Source organism: Micromesistius poutassou (genome assembly GCF_964030765.1).
Source record: "Micromesistius poutassou genome assembly, chromosome: 4".
Classification (NCBI taxonomy): domain Eukaryota; kingdom Metazoa; phylum Chordata; class Actinopteri; order Gadiformes; family Gadidae; genus Micromesistius; species Micromesistius poutassou.
In genome coordinates, this window is record NC_140274.1 from 9,205,672 (window position 1) to 9,229,997 (window position 24,326).

Consider the following 24,326-nt stretch of genomic DNA (forward strand, 5'->3'; position numbering starts at 1 on the left):
TGATGGTGTTATTGATAGGCTTTAAGGTTGATTTTGGTTTGGAGGGAATAGGTATGAGATTTGAGAGGTTAGCAGTGCATCTAAGTTTCCCTTTGTTTACTCTCTTAGTGATTACAGCAGGAATGCAAAAGTTGCCATGTTTTGATGTAGGCAACCTTGGGTTCAACAGATTATGCAAAACTTCCTTTGTGCTGTGTCTACGGCTGAACCCTTTTTTGTCTCAGTAATAATCAGGACTACTATCAGTACAGGGAGGGGGGGGCTGGGGCGCCCTCCGCTTGGCTGTTATCAGACTGTGGTCATGACATGGGGATGGTATCATTGACGCAGATGCAAGTTTGATGCCAACATTTCTCAGTTTCTTAAATTAATCTGGAAAATCATAAAGGGAGGAGACAGTGGAACTGGAGTACTGGAAGTTCCACTGTCTCCTGGAACTAAAAGAACTGGAACTAAAACCCATTTTTATGTACTGGCTTTCACATGATGTGGTCTGTTTATTTTAAAATATTTAAATAATAACATTTTGTGTTGACTATGTTGTTATCTTACTTGTATTTTATTATCTTATTATCTTATCTTTTTTTTGTTTCATTTTTAGAAATAAAAAATCTGCTTTTTAATCTGCTTTGTCTTCGGTCCTCTCGTACTAATTTCCAGCTTATGTTGCTCCATGTTTTAATTCTTAATATTTAAAGTGATGTCCATGACAAAATGTCCTTAATAAATAAAGTGTATTATTATACTATTATTACCATGAAATGACCAACATTTGGGCATAGGTTTCAGACGGAGCGTGGGGCTCCTCACCTGCTGTGAGATGGCCGGTCGGCTGGTCACCTGGGCCGTGAGAGTACCCACGATCACCTGCAGGTGGCAGTCCAGAGCGTCGGCGCAGAACTGCAGCGCGGCGCGGCACACGGCGGCCAGCAGGTCACAGCACAGCAGCAGGCTGCGGGTGGACACCTCGTCACACTGCTCCGGACTACAGGAGAAGAAACCATTTAAAGGTTTGTTTCAATAGCCCCTCCAAACACAACGGCCATGCATAGGGCTTTACATAGGGCTTGAACATGATAGGAATCATGTTCTGAAATATGTTTGAAGGAAAGTAATTAAAACCTTTAAAGTATAAGGTTTTTTGTTTGTCAGTGGACGTCTTCCTTTTACTTATATTTATTTAGCCATTTTTGCAATTTATCCTAAAGCCGCAACATACTTGACTCTAACCCTCCAAAGAGACAGTGGTCTTATCCACAGCACTTTCAAGATGCATGTCGCTGAAAAGGTAGGAGTAAGGCATGCCCAGGGATGCCTACAGGTGGACTGTGGACACAATTCAAGAACCCCTGGGTGGTGTCAGCCACTGTACCCACTCAGACTACACTGCCCACACATATATTGTATGGTGTGTGTGTGTGAATCCATCACTGTTAACACCAACTGTTTGTCCATATTTACAAAGATCCTGTTTAGGAGTGTATCTTATGTATGAGCGCGGGCGCCTGTCCACCAGACCTGCTGTTGAAGTGGTGTATGAGCGTGTAGATGATGTCCCGCAGGACAAAGGCCCAGGCGCCCCCCAGGCCGTCCTCCACCCCCCCCAGCAGCAGGCCCACCAGCAGGTGGTACATCAGCAGGATGCGGTGGCGCTCGTATCCGTTGGTCGTCTCCACCGCCTTCTCACACAGCGCCAGCAGGATCCTCTGGATGGAGATCTGCCACCACGCAATGCAACATTTTAGCAAGACGAGAAGGAGATGAAGGGAGGGAGAGTGTGGAAGTGTGGAACAGTGAGGGATTTTTTACTTTTTATATATTTGAGGGAGGTATTTTCAGATAATGATAGATACAAGACAATTTTCTTTTAATTGTAAGTACTTCCTCTGGCAGTAGCTAGCCAGCTACAAACTAGATAGCTTATCTAGCAGTAACTAGATAAAAAGTACTAGCAAAAGAAACATTGCCCAAAAAAAGGTATGCACCAATTCCCATCACAAAAATTACATAAAAGAAATATTAGAAATTACCAATACATTTTAACTTACAAAAGGATCGAAATACTGCACGCTATTACAGAATATCCATCCCTCCCTTGGGGCCCTGTGTGGCGAGTACACCATATTTGCCCCCAGTGAGGGATGGAGGGAAGTGTGTAGAGACTGGGTGTTCGTCTCCCAGCTGAAAGGTAGTGGCTGATCATGTCCATCCTACCTGAAGGCGTTGCTGAGCAAGATGTGTAACCACTACCTGCTCTATAAGGACGTGTATCTGTATTCACTGTTAGTCATTTTGGATAAAAGCGTTGCCTGAATGACCCACCATGAACCATAAACCCCCCATAAACCCAGTCTTACCGGGTTCTTTGACAGAATGGCGACCAGTGACTTATGGTTGGCACCATGACAACGGCTGATGTAGTCCAGCGTGGCTTTGATCACATGGGAGCTGAAGTAGGGCGGGTTCGGTGCAGGATCCAGTTCACTAAAAACCAACAGATTCAGCGTTGTTAAGACTTTGAGTGGCTGCAATATGTGGACGAAGCGTGCATGACCAGTTCTCACTCACCCTATGAACCGCTGGAGGTCCGCCCGCTCCTGGTCCCCTGTCCCGGCCCCCTCGTACAGAGTCAGCAGCAGCTCCACCACGATGTCCGCCAGGTTGGACTGGATCAAGCTGTCGATCCTCTGTGTGTCAGAGCCAGACAGACAAGGGTTTGATGCACTGTCCTTATATGAGGTCAATATGCAGACAGACACTCTGCCAAATGAATGATCTCTCACCAGTTCATTCAGTTTAATATCAATCACAGAAGCCCATTTTCAAAAAACCATCAAGAAACCCACCTCCTCCTAGAACAGGAATGCCTGTAATGTTTTAGCTCTATTGTTGAATTGAAACGCACTTTGAAGAGTATGTACAATCTGTCTTGAATTTAGAAAGTACTTTCTAGAAATGTAACATCTCTGATGCAAGTATAACATCTATTTCATTTAATCCACATATTTGGTGTATTCCGTTCGAAGGGGTCAGGTGATATGTACATGAGTCTTGTGTGTGCGGTTCGACACCCCGGCACTAAAGAAAACCGTTCCATTGACTCAAAAACAAAAGGAGTCAGACCTGCTTCCCCAGGCAGCTGCTGTCCTTCAGCAGGTCGTACACCTTGTGGGCCCTCCCCCGCTGCAGGGCCACCTGGGGGTCCTGGCCGGACAGCACAAAGTACGGCAGGATGTTCACCATGATCCTGGGGAAGCAGTCGGCCAGCAGCTCCCTCCAGTCCTTCCCCAGCAGGCCTCCGATGGACCTGACCTGCTCAAAGTCCTCCAGGAACACCAGGTGGGGGATGAGCACCTGGCAGGAGGCGCTGCAGGGGCCGTCCAGAGAGGACGAAACACAGGTCATGGAAGAAGGTTGTCAACATGATGGGTTGTCATGATTATTCATGCTGATGGTGAGGGGAGATTTAAGGTCGACAAGGTCAAGGCTTGAATCCACATTTAGCCAAAAGCTATTTTTTTATATGAATGCATGCAGTACATGAATTATCAATATGTACACATTTTAGGAATATTAATATAGAAAGGTTTTTCTCCAGAGATTAAAACATCCAGTCCAAAAAATTTTATCACAAAGCAGCAAAAATATAATCAATTCTAATGAGAAAAAAAATGCAAAAACATTGTTTGCACATAATTAGGTAGTTGAACTGCATAAACTAAGCTTCCATTTGACCGAGCCCGATCCCGAGCTGCTGTCCAGGGGCAAGCTCTCTCCCCCACCACCCCTCACCTGTAGAAATCGTGGAGCGTGTCATGGCCCAGCAGGGCGAAGGGGAAGGACTCCAGGGTGTAGCGGTCGTCGGCCTGCCTCTGTCCCAGCCACTCGGCCACCAGGTAGTACAGGTGGGAGCTCACGAAGCCCTTCACGCTCCTGTAGCCCAGCGCTCTGGACACACTGCACAGCACCTGCAGGGCAGAGGGCCAGCGTGTCTCAGTCACGTAGCCTTCATGCAGACACACATACAGACGACATGCACTGAAGCTCACATGAAATGCGCAAATAATTTTAATATGATTGGAGGAAAAAACATTTGCATAACATTGTATAACCAAACAGGAGATAACACAAAAAAATTTCGGGGTAAAAGATGACATGAAGTAAACATTTTACTTAAATACTATATATCAAAAATATACAAAACAAACTGGCACAAAATTGCAAAAATAGATAATAAATACATGATGGAATATGAGTATTATATAATAAAAACAGTATATATATTGTATATATATTGCTGACAGCAATCACTACTTGTATTCATTAGTGTAAGTGTCCGTTACACCAGTCACACTGAGTTGAGGCCCAGACCTTCTTGATGAGCTGATCCTCAATGTCGTTCTCCTTGTGTGACTGGAAGAGGGCGAACAGGGACTGCTTCTCACACACGGGGCTGCAGCGCAGCACCACCGACACACACTTCAGCAGGGAGGCCTTACGGTTGAAAGCCTCGTCGCGCAGCTCCTCCGGGGGCCCGCTCTGCTGTGGTATTGTGACCGAGGACAGACACACACACACACACACACACACACACACACACACACACACACACACACACACACACACACACACACACACACACACACACACACACACACACACACACACAGAGGCATAATGTGAGAAAGTAAGTACATTAAACCTGGGGTAGGCAGTTTTATTTAGAATAATTTTATTTTCAACCACAATAACTAAATCTAATCCTAAATAGACTAATCATAAATACGGTGTCTATGGCTGTTGCAACTGTAATAAGCCTCTCCAATCATTTAATTTGGGATGAATGCAATGATTGGAAGAGCTTATTACAGGCTACCAGTCTGTCTACCTACCTACCCAGCTCCCTGTGTGCATGCTGCCCGTGCCCTCATGGTGCATGACTGTGGGGTTCCACAAGGCCAGACTGACCTTTTGCTAAAGCTAGACCTGTGTTTTGTGGAAGTAGCTTTTGAGGGAGAATTGAAGCGAGAGGGGTGAAATTCTTTTGGTTGGATACTTTAAAATCTAGCTTACTCTGGCTGGCTTATAAGCCTACCCTCATTTAAATTAAATATGGCATATTGACGATGTAAAATACACATCCACAAATTTTCATCTGATTGCAGACGGGAGTGGAGAGGTGACTACTAAATATCTCTTCTTACCGAGAACCTCATTCCCTCCTGAGCCTTGAGGTAGACTCTCTCGAAGGACTCCTGCTGGTGATGCAGTGGCAGCATCCTCCTCTCTGGCTGGCCAGCTTTCATCTCCACAAACAGCCTTGATAGCAGGGAAAGATAGTAGATCGTCACAATTAAGAATAGTCAAACCAATGCAAATATCACACGAGAGCCCTGACCCTTATCAGTTAAATAAGAAAGGAGAGTTCATGTATTGAATGGAGAAAGATGATTCATATACTGGCAGTCTACAGTACAACTGAAACACAAGTCATGGATGAGATTTAAATTCAGTATTGTCCAATACATAAAATGCAGAAAAAAGTAACTTTTTTTTTTTTTTAAGTAACACATCTGCTGTAACATTTGGTAGGTACCCACCTCTCCACGGACATTGCGGCCAACATGCGGACGTGGTGGTGGGCGTCGGCCAGGTGAGACGGCAGCAAGACGGATACAGGAAGGTCCTCCTCCCTCAGGGCTAGGACCGCCCACTCACAACAAGGGTCAGCCTGACAGGAAGGAGCATAGGTTGTGAAGGTCAAAGATAGAAGATGGAAATAACATGTACAAACAAAGGGAACATACTAGGAAAGGCTCCGCAAGCAATCACAGTGTATTATAACACTATGAATAACTTGCCTCCAGTAAGGCAACCAGGCATTTCACCAAAGCAGCCCGCACACCCGCTGTGCACTTCCCCGTCTGGGCCAGGATGCTAAGACACAGCAAAACAACAGCATATCAACAAACTTACATTTGGGCCGACACGGCAGATCCGGTGCCCAAAAACACACTTTTCTGAAACCAGGCCCCAGGGTGGATTCAGATAAAAACGGACCTATGTGATTTCGTGTTAGGATTCGTGTGGACGCCTGAAACGCAAACAACGACGTCATCGCCCCATCCACCAGCTGGGGACGTTAGAGTTGCGTTGATTTATTCATTTTTGTATTATTTTTGTAGCTTTAAATACAGCCCCTTGGTAAATTGAATTATTAACTGTACATTAAAAAGTATTTCTGCTCAATCTAAAAGCTAAACAACTGCTTTCTCCTCCTCGACTGTATGTTTATATACAGCGCGCATGGGCTTGATGCGCGCAGGTTTGACGCGCTCCACTTTTTTTTGTGGAGAACCAGCGCCACACATTGGCCTTGAATATATACTACAGCGTTTCTACAGCTCGATGCGATTTCGAGCCGTCTTTACGGAGATATTACTGAAACGCATCAAAGGGAAACAGATTGTTTTCACCCGTGTGGTGACCCGTGTGCCTTAGTCTGACAAGGATTCCACCCCCAAAAAATAGGGGAGGTACAACTGTCACAACGGTTTAACCCCAAAACCCAAAGAATCCAACTGAAATAAATCACACCCTTCCCTTCAGGCCTTCCTCCAAAGCCACTTGCCCAAAACACGTGACTAACTCAATAGCTTTAGCAACAGGCAGACTGCCGAGCCTTGTGGAAGAATCAGGTCCAGCGCAATGAGCGCACGGGCAGAGTGCGCTCAGGTAGCCGGGCAGGTAGGTAGACAGACAGGTAGGCCATCCAATTATTTCATTTGGGCCGATTTAAGTAATTTGATGGGTTTACTGGGTCTGTGACAGCCACAGATCCACAAATTGTTCTATTTTTGAGTTATTCATTACTGGCAAGATTGTCAAGAAAATTCCAACAAATAGGACAAATAATACAAAAAAAATGAATAGCCTACCCTTGCTTTAAGGCAATGCTAGATCAAACCGTGTGTCTCGCAAAAATGCCTATGAACCGTGGGACTCACCAGAACCCAGACATCACTTGCAGCAGGACTCCCTGGACGTGGCGCATCTCGTTGGCCGGGTGCTGAGTCTGTCCCAGGCACTGGATGGCCGGTAACAGCCCCAACAGCACCGTGGCACAGACCTCCTGGTCCTGGCGGTACAGCGAACACAAGTCCCTGAGGAGGACGCAACAACACGGAGACACCATTGAACACTGAGAGATCCCTCATGCATGTGTGGCAGCACATGCATGAGGGATCTCTCAGAAGCAGAGAGAGAGAGAGAGACAGGTTTAGTTTTCACAAACAAAAAACATCTTCTGATAGGTTGGCGCAGTGAAGGAAAGTGTATGTGCGTGTGTGCGTGTGTGCGTGCGTGTGTGCGTGCATGTCAGACAGAAGTGTTCTTACGCCAGGGGCCTCAGCAGCAGATCCAACTCCTCTGGAGAGAGAGCATCCTCAGTGGGGAGCTTCTTCAACAGGACCAGATACTGTGGGAAAGACACGTTCGCTCTTCAATGGGACAAACCCATCCATCCCCTACCCCACAGAGGGGTAGGGGATGGATGGAGTCCTATTTCATTACATTAAAAAGTCACAAAATGCAACACAAATGTGCTTGAAATGTGCTGTACATTCTGTCACGTAGATTGTCAGTGCAGACGCAATGTTACATGGTTTTAGCGAACCTCGCATTTGGAGGGTGAGTGGGGTTTGGACAGAGTACTGAGAGGACTGAGGAGTAGAGGGTCTCTTTGGACAAGCTAGGTAAAAATCTTCATACATTATAGATAGTCTTAATGACATGATGGTGGTCTTCACCTTCATCCCACTAGAACCGCTACTATGTTAATAAATAACTGGTGACAATAGGCCGATCATGGTCATCACGACGCTAAAGGCTGCCCACCATGTTGACATGCAGGGCTTTGCTGAAGTCCACATGCTCCAGCAGCTGCAGCAGCTTGCGCCGGACCTCCTGGGGTTTGAACAGAAGGCTGTGGGCGTGCTGGACCGAGGCACACACACACAGGAACTCAAGGCTCGCCAGGAGAGCCAGGTCCTCGCTGGCCAGATGTTCTTCTGCTAAAAGGCTCTTTGCACCTGCAGGGGGAGAGAGAGTCCATGTAGTTAAAAAAAGCTTTTTGTTGGCTATCAACTCAGCAACTGTTGCTCGTTATCAGTAATCGCTAAACTGTATGGTCCAATTCCTTTGGTTTAATTTGGAATATTTGCAATAATAATTACACTATTTGAAACACAACAAACGGAGACAGAGAGAGAGTGTCCTTGTATTTCAGGAGAATAATTAATCCTTTGTTAAAACTGGATTTGGGATTTAAAAGATTTAGATTGGGAAAACAATTCTCGGGATTCCCTGTTCACCCGTACCCCCCCTCTTCCAATTTGTGATAATGACGAGTTCCAAGAAAATCAATGTTTTGTGACAAAACCCATTTTTTTTTAAGTTACCCTATTGTGTCAAATTATCAGTCAACATCAGTAAAATCACAGCTTCTACTACTGCTTCTCATAGCCTATGTAGCTCTGGTTTGACTGATTAAAACGGCAACTTTAAATACATTGATAGTTTAACAGACTATGACCATAAATGACCATAAAGAGAGGCACAGTGTTAACCCAAACTATGTTTTGTTATATGCTGTATATATCATCAAAGAAGCATGTTAACGAATAAGCCATCACCGCCCCCCGTCCTACCCGGACCACACGCGACAACCTCCGCCCCGTCCCCGTTGGACCGGTGGGGTGCGTTGGCGCTGGTCTGAGGCACTTCGTCGTCGGTCAGCAGGTCAAAGTGGTCCACCGGTGGCGGCTGCTGAGTCCGGACCGCGTCCCACTCGTCCTCCAGCATGCTGCGCTGGTCTTCCACTGGTGCACTGGCTGTCCTGGAGACACTGCTCAGCTGAACCAGGGGAAGAGAGGGATTACTTAACTGGGATATGTTACCTGTAACCGATTCTAAACCAGCGTGTATAGGGAGCGAAAGGGAGTGAAGTGAAAGCGAGGCAGGCGTTATTAGATTTATTGGAGGTCACTTGATGCTGGTACGCTGAGACCACATTTTTGCACAACATGGTTCAATGACCAATCATCTCGGAGTAATTTGACCCAGGGTTTATTTTGTAGTAGATGGATCTGAAACTGTGGTCACTTACCAAGAGCTTGCAGATCTCTGCCAGTTCGGTGAGGAGTCTGGCAGGGAGGATGCTCGTGAAAAGTCGGAAGGAAAAGGAGGAAATGTGGTCCTGCAGAATGGAACACAACAGATTTTGGCGTTAGACCAGTGACCACTCTAAAGAATATAAACGGTGCTCTGCAGCCTAATAAAAAAAATAGTTAAGGAGTAAACTCAGTCTGACCTTGGCCTTTGGGCTGGCCGACAGAGTGCAGAGCTTCATCACAGTCCTGAGCGCTGCCATAGTTCCCTCCTCAGTCATCTTCACCTTCACACTTGAAACAAAATCGCTGACTTCCTGGGCCAGGGCCTGCAAGGATGAGTTGAACAACTGAATACATTTGGATCATCACATACAAGACAAATTTGATAAGATGTTCAGTTGAATTTGGAGGGAATCTTGATGAGCTTGCAGAGCATTATTGTCACACGACACAACCCACGTTTCTTTCATAAAAGCCTACACAATCCAGTACACCACAGATCTGTAAAATACCACAAAAGAACACCTGGGCATGTTTACAAGCGACAATAACAACAAATAAATAGCATCTATTCCATGGCTGAAGAGGCTGAGAAATATGTACACAATATATAATTCCCAATACCGTGAGACCATTCAAGCTGATCACGGCTGGGTCCCGTATGGAATCAAACACCTAACCCTGGGAGCTGCCCTGCCATTCTCTACCGGTAAAGGGCCACCATACGGTACCTTGGCCTTGATGAATAGCGGGGACTTGAAGGCCTCTTCCTGGCTCAGGGCCCCTGTGGAGACGTAGCCAGCAAGGACCCCGGTCAGCAGGGTCAGGCAGCGCACCAGGCACTCTGGAGCCGTGGTCGGGGACTGGGAGAGACCAGGGAGTGCAGTGAAGTGTTAGGGACAGTGGCATGGTGCAATCGACAGAGTGGAATGAGGGACCAACTACTAACCACTCACGTTGGGAGAGTAGCAGTTGAGTAGGTTGTCGGCCACGCCCAGCAGCGACTGCTGCAGCTTGTCTCGGAGGCTGGGGACCAAGGGGAGCTGGCTGGGGGCGGCGGCAGAGGTCACCGCCGCGCTCTGGTTGTTAACCCTGTCCTCCGAGGTGGGTGCCTCCAGGCTGAAGTGCTGGTACAGTCGCTCCATCTCCCCCAGGGAGGGGTCTTTGGGTTCTGGTGAGGCCTGCTCTTGGGTCAGGATCCTTTCAAGGAGGAAGAGAGGATAAGCTATCGGCTTTTAACCTATCCTTTCATTGATCATTATTAATCATCAATCATTATTCGATTGAAACAATACCATGTCAATGGAATTCGGAAAATAGGCCGACACCAGCGGTAAAATCATATTAGAGTTCATATCAGAGATTTGTGACGAGAACACAAAAGTTGTCATTTTCTTACCTATCTAATCCTTCTGAGGCCAACAGACAGGTGAGTCCAGTCCTCGTGTCTTTCAGGGTCAGGGAAACCAGGACGTTTCCAATCAGGTTGACAGAGAAATCACTGTAAACAAGGTTAAATAAAGGCACTCTAAGTAATATGGTTCACAGTGTAAGTTTAGAGTCATGGAGTTGAATTCAGAGCGTTTAATCATTGTAGAGATTGAAGAAGACTGGTTTAATCTTATTCCCAGATGTTCTAACCAGGGTATCCCTGTAGTCCAACCTATGAAGCTAAAACCTACTCCTACCTGCAGATGATGGGGTGTGGCTTGACGCTGTCATCCGATTCATCACTCTGGTCTGACATCAGCAGCCAGGCAACGAGAGCCTCCTTAAGACTCTGGGAGCCGGACCCATCCACATGTCCTAGATGGTCCCAGCCTGAGCCTCGCACCAGTTGCTTGGGGACGGCACACTTCAACAGAGCCTGGGCCAAACAGACAGCTGCACTTCTGGACAGGCGAGGGAACAGCAAGCGGAGGACAGCAACAATTAGGGACGTAATCATGGAAGTAGGGGTTTGAATCTTTCGGTATCTCACGATTAGATTTCGGTTCTTGGGGTCCTGATTGGATTCCCGTTTCCAAATGGATTCTCGATTCAGTACATAGGAGAGCTAATTGTAGGATCTATATCTTAAATAGTTTAATCAGCTGATGCATGTAAACACACGCTGCTGGTCTCCCTTATACATGATGTCGAAGTGCCTCGAAAAAGGTACTTTAAAAAGTAAAGTAAGTAAAAAGTTTCACATAGTGAACTCTCTTGTTTTCTCTATATTAGGGTCTTATTTCACTGGGGTCAAATGGCAGTGATTACTATGTTGACGATCATGAAAGACATATTACCATGTGTAAAACAAAAATAATTTGAGTTTGATACCATGTATACAAAACCAAAAAGACTCACTGAGACGGTTTGCACGCCATGCCAGAGAACAGCTTCCAGGACTCCCTGTCCATAGACACCAGCCCCGGCCGGATGATGGACGTCAGCAGGCCTAAGCTGAGGGCCTCGGTTTGGGGTGAGCCGACGGCTCGCAGGGCCAGGGTCCACACCCGGCCCCACAGCCTGTCGAGCTCCGCCCTGGACTGCGAGGCTAGGTCCGGATGGGCGGCCGGGCAGCGGGCCAGCTCCCGGAGGCAGCCCAGCACGTAGGTGCCCCTCTCCCCCCTGCGCTGCTCACCGAGCAGCTGGCACAGCACCGAGAGCAGGGGGACCAGCTCGCTGCCCGGCACCGTGGACCGGTACTTGGAGAGCAGCACCGTGGTGATCTGAAGCCTGGTGCAGGGGACAAGAACCAAGGTTGTACGACGCGACTGTGATGCAGGGGGTGGTTGTGTGCGCATAGGGCCAGTGCAGGTGTAGCGGCTGGACTATCGGACTGGGTTTGATTCCCCGATGTCCACGGACTACTTGCAGGCATCCGTGAGCAAGATTCCCAACCCTCAATGAGATGCATCTTAAATGACTGTAAATCCCTGGATTGTGGTCGCGGATGCGAATACAACGCAGAATTGTATGTACTCTTTGAAATTGTTATTTCTGTTCTAGTACTTATCCATGAGGAGTGGAGTGCTCACCATGGTATGATGTCAAAGTCACTGTGCTGGGGTTGAAGGTGGTCTCGGAGGACCTCCCAGCCCAGCTCGATGCGCCGGCGCTTGCTGGGCGTTCCCTCTGTGGCACCGCCCCTGGATCGGGCGGGCAGCTGGGTCACCTCCAGCACTTGGACGCCCGCGTCTCCAGTGAACAGCTGGAGAAACAACACGAAGAACATTGGCATGTTCAATAAGAGTAATTAATTATAGACTTATCAAGCTATTATGGAAAAACTTTTATAATTTAATAATAATGCAGCTGGTTGATAATAATAAATCCTGTCGTTCATTACCTGGTGACAAATGTCTGCAGTGAGCTCGATGAGGTTGTCTTTGACAGCTATGTGTCGGGTGCCGGTGATGTACTTCCCTCTGCTGCCTATATGGCTGATTTCAGAGACCAGGTCGTTGTACAGGTTGTAGAGAAGACTGCGCCACCTGTTCCAGTCCTCAGCATGAGCCCCTATACCGTAGGATTTTACCCCAACAAGACACAACCTTAAGTGATTCAAACAATGTGCATTTATTTTGAAGCTAGTACACTGGTTTCACGATATAAAAAGGACAATTGTGTTTTTTTCCTTCTGGAACAAACACATCTTCTTCTTTGATTAACCAAAGGCCATAATGTATGACATGCATAACGTATTCAGACCATCAGTACTGTACCCGTCTCTGGTGTCTTGGCTCCGTTGGGGTGGTGCACACAGAGCTGCAGGTTGAAGAAATCCACTATCTCGTCTTTGAGGGCGGAGCTGGGCCTCATGTCCCCCCACACGTAGAGCACGGAGGGCAGAAGCTCCTCCCCTAAGCCGCACACCCTCATTCGGCAGTTCATAGCGGCCGACCTCAGGAAGATGTTGAGGGCGGAGACCAGGTGCTCAACCACTGCCAGGTGTTTCTCTTGCCTGAGGGGGGCGGAGGAGGGTGGTCAGACTCATGGGGAAAGTATGTAGTGCCATTCTCTCGTTTGTCATAGTCATGCTCAGGCAACATGTAAACTCTGTCAATCCAGTAATCAAACTCATTTAAAGAGACCACGAGTCAATGGACTCATTGAGACTCACATTATATATGCAAGGTGACTCATATCAAATTAGCCTAAATCTACCTTCACACCAGGGATTCTAACATGGTGGGCTCTGTTATAACCCATTACCTTTCTCATTTGGATTTTGCATATATAATCCAAAGAAGGTGCTTGAAATGCATAACCTTGGTGTGCAACTTTCATGTAAGTAGTGTTAAAAATCTAAACAATGAGTCAATACATTCTGAAAGGGCTTCACAGGCCACATGACATGACCTGCCCGAAACCTAAGCACACTAAAGGGCAAGGAAAAACATCCTAAATTATGAAGGAAGAAACTTTGAGGAGGAACGCAGAGAGAGCATCCTTCCAGGGATGGTTAGACTTTAGAATACGGTTTTGTTAAATTTAGAGCACTCTTTTTGCAATGATGTTACCTGACATTGAGCAGTGCTTTGGAGAAGAAGCTGAAGAGAGTGCTGTGGAGGCTATCGGTCTGCATGCAGCAGCCCTGCACCACCGTGCTGATCACCCGGCTCACCAGAACACGGTTGATGGCCTTGGAGGAAGAGTTGAACAGCCCACAGAACAGGTCCAGGAGACCTAGGGACACATATGTAGATAGACACAAACGTAAACTAAGACAAAAATACAACCTTTGGATTTGATTGAAATAACATTTTACACCACTTTTTCACACAGAGAAACAATTTGTTTACAAACCCGCTACATTTGATTTATAATTCAAATTAAATTAGATGTTACAACATTTTTCGATGTATCGATTATTTGGTTAAAACAAAAGCAATGGAAAGCAACAGAAGAAAGATACCTTGGGAAAGTCCCTGTTTGTGTCTACTTCCCTTTAAAAAGGCATTACAATGGTGTACTTTATTTTAACAGTTACAAGATTAACTGGGGGTGAATATAGCCCACTGACTCTGCCACTGCTGGGTGGTGACGTCACACCAGTACTTCCGGACGGAGAGCAAGTCCTTGACCAGCAGGCTGCTGTACTCCTCTCCGTAGGCCGAGCAGCTGTAGGAGCTCTGCAGAACCTCCATCACATGCCTCAGCAGCTCACTGAACTTCAGCCGTGGCCCACCTGGACACACACAGGTAGAACATGCAATGTGAGAAATGTGAAGGAAGAGACCCAACTTAAATTCTATCCTTAGACTTATTGCATACCCAAATAAATCCGATTTGTAAGAACATTGCTCAGGCATAAGTAGTTCTATCAATCAATTTTCTTTATCCTTTTATTAATAAAACAATAATAAAAGGGGTCTCTCGTTTCCTCTTACGTTTGTTGGCACAGCGAATAAAGTATTTGACCAAGCTACACATCTCGGCCATCTTCTTCTGCCGTGTTGCCAGTGTGGTTGCCGAAACCGTGGCTTTACTTGACTGGAGATGCTCCGTCTCCTTCTGGACATAGCGCTGCAAGAACCTGGAGGCACATAGAAAGGGGAGGGCCTCATTCACCAACAGTGGTTATAGCTGCAGTTTTCCAGTTCATATATGTATGAACATGTTATATTCCTCATCCTCATCTTCAAACTGCTTATCTGGGTTCGTTGGTCAATCTCATTGACCAGCTCTGACGGGGGGATCCCGAGGCGTTCCCAGGCCAGTGTGGAGATATAATCTCTCCACCTAGTCCTGGGTCTTCCCGGGGTCTCCTCCCCACTGGTCGTGCCTGGAACACCTCCCAAGGGCGGCGCCCATTGGGCATCCTAACCAGATGCCTGAACCACCTCAACTGACTCCTTTCTAAGCAGAGGCGCAGCGGCTCTAATCCGAGTTCCTCTCAGATGGCTGAGCTTCTCCCCCTATCTCTAAGGGAGACGCCAGCCACCCTCCTGAGAAAACCCATCTTGGCCGCTTGTACCCGCAATCTTGTCTTTTCTGTCATCATACATCCTTCATGAACATAGGTCAACATGTGCATGCTTAGTTTGTATTATAAAATAGCATTATACTAGAAATCAGGACATTCCTTTTTTTTTACATACACAATAGCACAGTTGAACACTAATCTTAACACTAATCAACACATCTTGAAATTACCTGAAAACAGAATCCCAGGTGAGTTGCTTGGAGCCTCTTGCTGCTTTAGGTCCTGAGGTGCGATCCAGCTCCTGCACTGTCTCTGGATCTTTGAGGAGCCTTCTGAAGCGCTCCGCTTCTTTCTGTAGGGGAAAACACAGAGAAGATGAGTGGGACATAACGGGAGCGTGACAACAATAACTATGGTATTTATAATAAAATAGGAAAGCAAACATATATTCAAGGAATACGTTACCCACATTCAAACAATGTATACAGGTTATAAACAATGATGGAAATGTTGGGCATAATGTAATTGTATGGCAAATTATCTGACCTTTCTCTCTGTGGCTTTGTCATTATCCAGCCCCTTACAGCACACCAAGAGATCATGCAGAGCAAGACTCATCGCACCAAGTTTCCTGTCAACATGGTGTGAAAAAAAAAAAAAAAAAAAAACAATGGGCAGGGTATCATTGGATCAGACAGTATAAGTAAACAGGGGGATAATAACATTAGTCTTACCAATGGCTAGTTGAAATACTATGAGATAATGGCTAAATTAATAACACTTTGGTGACGTATCATTGTGGCTAGAGTTTCTAAACGACCTGTATCATTACTGCAGTTTAAAAACAGTTTGTCGTGTAAATTGTTAAGTTTGTGTTGACGTTACGTTTTGCATCACATTTTATTTCAGGCACATAGACATCAATAAAATGTGTACACCTACCTATGATGGAAACGATTATGTTCGTCTGTATTGAAAGTGCTTTGCTATCGTGTCATTGCCATAATCGATACAAATGTATTTAATCTTGAGGTAAAAGCACAGCAGCAGCACCAGCAGGTAAGGGCTGTGTAGGTTACTGCTGGCCAAGTCAACACGCAGGAAACTCCCGCCCCAGCACTGTCAAAGAGGACGCATCCTTTCCGGGTTAGGAGCCCGTCCGGAAATGTTTAGCTGCGAGGTTTCCACGCATTTATCATTGTATTGGATGTCATTATACAATGGTAAAATACTTTCGATATTTAGATTTACTTTGATTAGACCCATGGTATAAACTAATTAAAGCATATACACAGAGAAATGGCTTAGGTGATTTACGTTCAGAACTACGATACCCAGAATGCCCTCCTCAAGTAAATTCATGTTCCGGGTTGTGAGACCTCAATTCCCCGCCTTTTGAATACCTCTGCTTTGGATATAGGCCGTAGCGGAGACAACAATATCGGATTTTTACTGCGGTTTCGCTATCCAAGAGTCCCTTAATTGTTATTAACGAACATGTAACTTCCACATTTGTATTCGCCACATCTCTGATCGCACCATGCTGCTTCCATCGGACGTAGCGAGGGTTGTTTTGGGTAGGTCCTGTCCGAGCAAAGCTCTAGACTAGGTCGAGACCTTGTTTCACCCTCTCTCATACAGGCCGCTCAATTCACCGTGTTTACCTTGACTAAATGTATGTTTTGTATGCAACCACAACCGTTTGTGACATGTACTTGCCAGCTCAGTGTATTGTGTATGCTTGTTGTGACCGTTAAAACACTCCCTGCTAATTCACTGTTGACTATGTGCTCCTAGGCTACCTGCAATGGGAGGGCTTGTCATCTACCAGTCAAGTATTCATAAAGGAAAGCCCTCATTTGAAGGAGTATGCTGAGCACAGCACAGAGGATGGAGCTGTTCCTGCTTGTGTATTTGTAAGTATGCAGTTGAATTGTTTTGAAATGATGAAACGGATTGTTTACGACTTGCAACGCTATACATTCAAGTCTTGTTTTGATGATGGCTGACTTTCTCCATAATTTATAAATGTTATTACAGTCTCTGTGTGGGAAGAACTTGACAACCATCTTGAATGAGTATGCGGCTGCTAAAGCAAAAGGTAAAGGTGTATGCTTTTTATAATGTGTATTTTGTTTATTATGCTATTTATTATTTATTTATGCTAACTATATATATTTTTATATATTTTAATAAACAGTGTCAAGTCAAACATCTTTGAGTGACCATTTGTTTAGATATTAAGTGTGATGAGGTTGCCATTAATTCAGTGGACACAATTGTGTTGTTATGTTGTGTGTTGTAAACTATTTTTTTTGCAATGATTCCAAACAAGCTAATTGGTCAAATTCTCTTCACAGAAACCAGTCAAGAAGTGCCTGTCATGATGACCTCTCTGTGGAAAAAGTTGGATTTTACATTAAACCAAATCAAGTAAGTTCATTTACAATTTTGAAATTGAGATCAATCATCTCTTCAAGTAGGATTTTTATATTTTATATGATTTTTATTTTCTGAACTCAGGTCATTGCAAAACTCTCCTGCTATTTCAGCATGTCAAAGAGGTAAGTTGTATTCATTTACCCCCACGGTTACCAGTGTGTTTTTGTTTTCGGTTGAGATTGGGAAAAGCTGAATCTGAACTGATAAGGGTGAGTGCTTCACCAAACGTTGTTTGATAAGCCTCTGTTGTCCACAGTGCGCTCGCGGGCCGGTTTGGCAAACATGACGAGACAGCGGTCTGTGACCATGGCCCCGGCCAGCACCGTGCTCTGCTCCTCAGCCCCCTTCAGAGGCTCTATCAACAGTACCATGAACCACACCCAGAGCCTGCCTAGCCCCTCCGCTGCACTGGTCTCCCTGAGCAGCACCCAACTACAGATCCAAGATGGTGGCCGAATAATCAGTGTGTCCAGTAAGTGTTTGAGCTGGCGGTTGTTTGGTCAACTTGTGTCTTTTCAATTGTATGCCCGAGAACAAACACCGCTGTGACGAGTTGTGTACGAGAACAGCATCCCGCCTTTAGTTTAGTTTGTCAGATTTGGTTTACAAATGTAGGGAAAATATGTTTCCATTGTTTCATTCTTATGGCGTTATCTGCATTACAGGAGATTCACCGATGCAAATTCCAGAACCTAGACTAGCCCCAAGCCCAGTGTCTCGAGGGGGCAGAAAATGGTAAGAAAAATTAAAATAATAATACATATTATATTATAAATAATTTGTATTCTACGTATTACTGAAGGAATAAACAATGTTCAATCAGTATGCCAGAGCATCTCACCTAACCCCTAAACTGGTTCACTTGATCCCAGGGACTTCCCCAAGAGGAGAGGCGGGGGTATTGGTGGTGGGTCGGGGCCCACTGGGCGACCCACCACGACTGTCAGTGGCTCGGCAGCCGAACAGCAGTCCGACGAGGTTGTGAACGAGAACTTCCCAGTGAGTGGCTCTCACGTCTGATAAGTTGTGTTCATGTTCATATATTAGCAATTATTGATAAAATACTTCTGTTCTGTCTCTGTCTTCAGCAACTCGTGATACAAAACGCCCGGGAGAAAATCTTATCTGATACGTTTTTACAAGAGAAGCTGGCTGAAAACATAAACAAAATCCTTGCAAGGTAAATTTCCGCATGTACACGTACAGACATTTCTGGTTGGACTACATTTTCCCTGCATAGGTTTCTCCTTTTTGTTTTTGGCTTCAAACTACCTAACTGAACACAAAGATGATGTTTGTACCACCAGTGACCCCACCCCTCAGACGTCAAAGGCATCATGTGGCACAGTGGAACCAGACCCATCTATAGATGAAATCCTTGGATTACAGGTGCTGATCATCAGCGCTACTCTCTATCTATGAATTACAATTGAAATATAATGGATCCTAAATGTAACCTACTCTTGGTATTACAGCTTGATATGGGTATAGAATCTCAAGTTTGTTGTACCTCTGTACAGGGAGAAATCCACATGAGTGACGATGCCATTCACGACATATTGGAGCAAACTGAGTCGGACCCAGCTTTTCAGGCTCTCTTTGATCTCTTTGATTACAGTAAGAACTTATCCCTGCCTTTGCCTCAAATCTAAAAGCTTATACAAATATTTAAATATTTATATTTGTTTCATTCATCTGTTTGTTTGCAGATAAAGGTAAAGTTTTAGATACTGAAGACATGAGCACTAGCCTTGAGGACAACAATACCACCGGCACACCACCTGATACCAGGCCTCTGCTGACAGAAGTCAACCCAAGTATTAAGTATTATGATATATAATATACATATCGTATGAACAGTTCAACCATGCAGTAAAGGTTCAATTTCAGCCGTGACAAAAACATTAGTGAAAAACTGAATTTACAACATTATGAATCGTTTTGTATGTCAGTACATGCATAGATGAATGTACGTTAACTTTTACATCCACATTATTCCGTAGGCAATGCACCAGGAGGAGTTTTAATTGTTTCCGATGCAACCGCTATATCGGTAGAAAAGACGGCACAGGAACCAATGACCAGGAAAACCAGGAAGTCCATTGTTCCCTGCTCTACAAAGAAAACACTCCTTGTCCACAGAGGTAGTACCTCTAGACTTGTGAAAAACACTGCTAGGCTGCTGCAAACAGTAGTCTCCTCAACTGTGGCAGTAAACTCAAAGAGGGCAGAAAAGAAAGCTGCGCTCCCTGTCTCTGAGGTGGCCGTACCAATGGACATCGATGAAGCTTTTACTGTCCCTGCCCCTCCTTCAGATTGCTCATCTTCTCAGGATGCGGCGGAGCCAGCAAGAAAGGACAGCAGTACCCTGAACCCCTCCCTGCCTAATGCACAAACCGTAACAAACTCAACAAGCAGCAGTATTGGATCTGTCACAGTGGAAACCACGTCTTCCTCCAACATCACTCTACTCCAGAAGGATAAAGCACCAAGTTCTTCAAAAATGACTAATTTGAAGGATGTGAATAAAGCACAGGCACCTTCCAGTTCCTCTACAGTTCCTTGTCCTCTGCTCAGTATGGCGCCACCATTAGCACAGCAGTCAAACAAAAATCTTTTGCCAAGTATTACCCTACCTCCTCCCATAGCCTCTGTCGTAGCCCCCATAGCCTCTGTCATAGGCTCTGTCTCTCCTACCCTGACCCCATCAACGCCTATTTCCACCTCTGCAGGCCCAGCTCTGCCTAGCCCACACATCAATAACCTCACCGACCAACACAAGCGTGAGGCCGATCCAAATAACATTGTTTCCCTCAAAATAATAATCAGTGATGAGCAGACGGAGACTCCTCCTCCCACAAGCAATATCTTAAATCAGGCGATTTCCAGTATTTCTGGGGACAAAATCCCCACCATTTTCCTCTCCTCCCCGGCCAATTCCCCTTCCAAGTTCCCGGTCGGCCCACCAGGCACACCGCGCACCAACCAGGAGGAGATCATGCAGGCCGTCAACAGCCTCCAGAGCTCAGAGGTCTTCCAGCCGGCGGTCACCGAGGCACCACCGCTCAGTGGGCTGGCCCAGCTGGCGTCACCGTCACAGGCTCAGCCCAGCTACATCATCCAGCTGCCCGTGGATGCTGCAAACCCGGCCTTGCCAGGGGCCAGCTACTTCATTGTGACTGACCCCGGGGCCACGCAGGATCCCCAGACGAGACCACTCCTGCTCCCCGCTGGAGTCGCCCAGGGACAGCCCTTGCCTGCCAACCAGTTTGCTATGGCTACGCCGCCCCGCGCTCAGGGCTACCCCAGTGGTGAGAGTGACTGTTTTTTGGAAAGCATTGGGTCTACATTGTGATTTCAACTGGTGTGGTCGTCATATTGGCACAATACAGCATGAATGTAATATGTAGTTAATTGGCTGTGATTGAGGTTTTTTCTACTTTCTGGTCTAAAGTAAATAATCCTCAATGTGGATTCATCAAAAGATTAATTGAGCTTGTCTGTGTTCTTTTATGTTTTTCAGGATCAACATTCTTCTTGCAGTCACCTGGTCGGCCCATGATGGTTCCCTTATCTATGATAGGGCAAAATAATGTTGGAAAGTTACCGTTGGTCTCCAATCAGGTAAAATTACTTAAATATATTCCATTTTTGTTACTGTAGCAGGCAGATAGTAATTAAGATATTCATTAGCAGCTATTAAACCCATTGCCATCTGTCTTTTCAGTTTGTTGCCATACCAAATTCAGTGGCCAAGCAGCAGCCTGACCCAGCCAAACCCAAGGCCCCCACACACAAAGCAGCACTTAAACCGCCCACTGTTTCTAGTAAGTTCCATCTTACCACTGCAGTGTAATTGCGATGTTCTGACAAACTTTATCAGACACGTGGTAATTCTGTTCCGCTATAATAATAAGCCATATACTCTTACTGGACTATCTACAATCCAATTCCCTTTATAGGGAAATGCAAAACAAGTCAAGGTTCCTGCCTCTGATGGAGCGGATCCTCAGCACCAAACCAGCAGAAGCAGTGGAAGGGGAAAATTGATGATGATGATGATGACTTGCATCTTATTTCTCTTTTCTCCCTTTTATTTACAGAGACGGGCGAACAGAAGGTGGCTAAGAGCCAGCCCATGGAAAAGGCTGAATTGCCAAATGCACCGGCCGGCATGAGCCCCAGTCATAAGAGGATCCTCAAATTTGATTCTGCTAGGGTACAACTGGCACCTCCACCACCCCCACCCCTGCCACCACTACCACCAACCTCAAACACTTCCCCCTCTTGCCCTGCCGAGCAGCTTGGTAAGCTTAGCCCAAAACTGGTTCAGAGGCCAAAGCCAGCTATCCTTGGTGGCGACAGGGCCAAAAGGAGGATAGCGACGATCAGGTGTACGACTGAAGCACAGGCCAAGTTTGCCATATCCGAGGAGACGGAGAATAAGCTTGATTCAGAAACGCAGCCACAGCAGCAGCGGGAAAATGTAAAAAAGACCTCTCGCAAGCAAGATCATAAAGTCCAAGTCACAGCTACTGCTGGCGACCACACTAATATGGCTGATGTCACAGAGCCAGAACCCGTGAACCAGACTGAATCAGAAGGGTTGAAATCCAAAGAAAAGAGAAGGAGCAGCAGTACTAAAGGAAATCCAACAAAACCCAACGAATCACATGATGTTCAGGGCTCCACATCGTCTTCTTTTAATTCTTCAGCAAAAACTGGCAGCAGGAAGGATAGTAATGGGGGTCCCCGTAAAGACTCTGCAGATAAGGGTCCGGGCAAGTCTCGTGAGGCACAGCCTGAGAATAAGAATGCTCCAGAGCCTTCAAATGTGAGGGCAAACAAGGAGAACGAGAAGGCAGGTGGAGACGGCACGGAGCACCCGCCGGAAGTGGAGCGAAGAGCAGCGGCGGTCATCCTCCCGGCTGCCACCCTCCAGCCCAAGTCGAGTAAGACCAGCACTCTGAGCAAGCAGGCTGCCGAGATGCTCCAGGACATCCAGGGACTCCACCCGCCCACAACGCCAGCCAAGAGGACCTGTTTAAGCACTGCAGACACTCCCCTCAGCCCCAGAGCAGGTCGCTCGCGGGAAGAACCGACTGAGGGTATCAGGACCCCAGTCAGGCAGAGGCTGCTCAGAGACGGAGAGGGGACTCCCCGGCGCCTGATCGCGCCCGGCACGCCAGATCTCCCCACCTGCAGTCCGGCCAGCGAGGCCGGAAGCGAGAGCAGCATCAACATGGCGGCTCACACACTCATGATCCTGTCGCGCACCGCGATCGCCCGGACAGGAAGCCCCCTGAAGGACCGCCTGTGCCAGGATGAGGCGGGCGAGATGTCTCCCCCTTCGGCCAAGCAAGCCAAGAAACGCAAGCGGACAGCCACGCCATCGAGTGTGCCAGGCAAAAATGAGCCCAAGTGTTCATCAAGCAGCAAAAAGAAAGAAAAGGTAACACGGTTGTAAATGTCCACACTTGACTTTAGGGACACTTATTCAAAGATTTTAATATTAGCTTTTCATGTAAAAATACTTGGTGTGTTCCATGATCAGCCATCTTCCCAAAATTGTCAGCACAGTGGGAAATCAAATTCATTGTTCAAATAATGATGTTAATTCTGAATTTTGACTATTCTTCAGAAGCACAAGAAAGCTGTGGATACGTTCCCGGATGATTTGGATGTGGATAAGTTCCTGTCTTTACTTCACTACGACGAGTGAGCCCGTTCACCTGTCCCCAGACCAGACTCCCGGGAATAAACTCTTACTAAGATTACAAGCCAGGAATAGATGAGCCATCTGCTTTGCCAGAGCCAACAGTTTCTTTAGCCTTGCCAGAGACAGAATGTCAGTTGGGGATTTTTCCTCTGGCTGATAATTGGGTAGTGTGACCAGGCAGTAAATGTGTGCAAGTGTTTTTATTTTTATTGTTTGTTTCCATGGCTTGGGACCTTTTTTACAATGGATTTTCTTACAATGTTCAGAATTATTTGATTCAGAACACATCTTTTTGGTCAATATTTGACTTCATTTATAGTACTTATTTGTGTGTTTGTGTGTTTTGTTTCTTCCTTCACAGCAAACTGAATTGTAAGAAAATCTAATTTAACATGTCATCATGCTCTCATGTTCTGAAAGGAGTAAAGACTACTGTTATTTGGACAAATTAAAAATACATATATGGGTATATTTGTGAAATTTGTCAAATAGTTTTTTTTATTGTTTTTTTTGTAGAGGAATATTAAGGTCTGAATCCTATGCTACAAAATATTTGTCATGTTCAAACCTGCTTCCTCAAGCTTTAGTCTAATATTATTTAGAGTTGACTTTAATAAAACCGAAAAACTGTCTCTTTGTCGGGGCATAATAACGTAATAATTGACGTAAATGTAAACTGTCAACATAACCAGCTTTTTCTTAACTACAATCTAGACAATTAGTTAAATGCATTTCCTTGTAGAATGTTACATTTAACAGGTTTGTAATGTATTTATAAATGAACAATTTAATCTGGCGTTGATATTACTCAAAAAGTATTGAATAAAAAATTGGTCGTTCCAGCTGTATTAATTTAGCAAATCTGGCAGCCTCTGATTGGACCAAACCGTTTTTCAGTGGCTTGCGTATAAATGTCACAATAAAAGTATGAAGCTGACATACGAAACTTCATAGCTCCAATATGTATTGACGTAAGTACATTTGCTGTTACTAATTGTTCCTCTTAACACATAAGTCTAATAAACCATTGAATATTATTATGTGTCCCTCAACCGTGTTGCGCTCTATAAATAAAACCAAC

General features: G+C 45.7%; 2 protein-coding genes across 2 annotated transcripts in view; one reads left to right on the forward strand and one right to left on the reverse strand.

Annotated features, from left to right (window-relative positions):
- atm (ATM serine/threonine kinase) overlaps positions 1-16,153 on the reverse strand; it is a 39,189-nt gene extending 23,036 nt beyond the window's left edge. Inside the window, exons 1-30 of the mRNA XM_084467130.1 lie at positions 16,027-16,153; positions 15,631-15,715; positions 15,315-15,436; positions 14,549-14,694; positions 14,182-14,346; positions 13,679-13,844; positions 12,881-13,119; positions 12,505-12,674; positions 12,194-12,366; positions 11,520-11,891; positions 10,859-11,062; positions 10,570-10,671; positions 10,127-10,370; positions 9,902-10,033; positions 9,371-9,496; positions 9,167-9,256; positions 8,709-8,913; positions 7,897-8,090; positions 7,398-7,477; positions 7,008-7,163; positions 5,862-5,937; positions 5,601-5,731; positions 5,205-5,319; positions 4,372-4,542; positions 3,793-3,968; positions 3,124-3,367; positions 2,569-2,687; positions 2,358-2,484; positions 1,519-1,718; positions 811-985 (exon numbers count right to left, since the gene is read on the reverse strand). Coding sequence (XP_084323256.1) covers positions 811-985; positions 1,519-1,718; positions 2,358-2,484; positions 2,569-2,687; positions 3,124-3,367; positions 3,793-3,968; positions 4,372-4,542; positions 5,205-5,319; positions 5,601-5,731; positions 5,862-5,937; positions 7,008-7,163; positions 7,398-7,477; positions 7,897-8,090; positions 8,709-8,913; positions 9,167-9,256; positions 9,371-9,496; positions 9,902-10,033; positions 10,127-10,370; positions 10,570-10,671; positions 10,859-11,062; positions 11,520-11,891; positions 12,194-12,366; positions 12,505-12,674; positions 12,881-13,119; positions 13,679-13,844; positions 14,182-14,346; positions 14,549-14,694; positions 15,315-15,436; positions 15,631-15,702 — 4,692 coding nt within the window. The 5' untranslated portion in view covers positions 15,703-15,715; positions 16,027-16,153. The remainder of the gene's footprint in view (positions 1-810; positions 986-1,518; positions 1,719-2,357; positions 2,485-2,568; positions 2,688-3,123; positions 3,368-3,792; positions 3,969-4,371; positions 4,543-5,204; positions 5,320-5,600; positions 5,732-5,861; positions 5,938-7,007; positions 7,164-7,397; positions 7,478-7,896; positions 8,091-8,708; positions 8,914-9,166; positions 9,257-9,370; positions 9,497-9,901; positions 10,034-10,126; positions 10,371-10,569; positions 10,672-10,858; positions 11,063-11,519; positions 11,892-12,193; positions 12,367-12,504; positions 12,675-12,880; positions 13,120-13,678; positions 13,845-14,181; positions 14,347-14,548; positions 14,695-15,314; positions 15,437-15,630; positions 15,716-16,026) is intronic.
- Positions 16,154-16,500: 347 nt separating this feature from the next.
- npat (nuclear protein, ataxia-telangiectasia locus) lies at positions 16,501-24,165 on the forward strand. Its single transcript, XM_084467131.1, has 17 exons — positions 16,501-16,661; positions 16,882-17,000; positions 17,125-17,185; positions 17,445-17,517; positions 17,608-17,648; positions 17,783-17,998; positions 18,192-18,261; positions 18,399-18,525; positions 18,615-18,706; positions 18,834-18,915; positions 19,047-19,143; positions 19,236-19,343; positions 19,530-20,837; positions 21,050-21,150; positions 21,254-21,353; positions 21,630-22,978; positions 23,168-24,165. The coding sequence occupies exons 1-17, from the start codon at positions 16,625-16,627 to the stop codon at positions 23,246-23,248; spliced, it is 4,062 nt and encodes a 1,353-aa protein (XP_084323257.1). The 5' UTR covers positions 16,501-16,624; the 3' UTR covers positions 23,249-24,165.
- The last annotated feature ends 161 nt before the right edge of the window (positions 24,166-24,326 follow it).

Bases quoted from the DNA above. Each gene is read 5' to 3' on its own strand.
- npat (XM_084467131.1), top strand. From the start codon at position 16,625: ATGCTGCTTCCATCGGACGTAGCGAGGGTTGTTTTGG. The intron at 17,518-17,607 runs GTAAGTTCATTT...TTCTGAACTCAG, and splicing joins TTTACATTAAACCAAATCAA to GTCATTGCAAAACTCTCCTG. The intron at 18,707-18,833 runs GTAAATTTCCGC...TTGTACCACCAG, and splicing joins ATAAACAAAATCCTTGCAAG to TGACCCCACCCCTCAGACGT.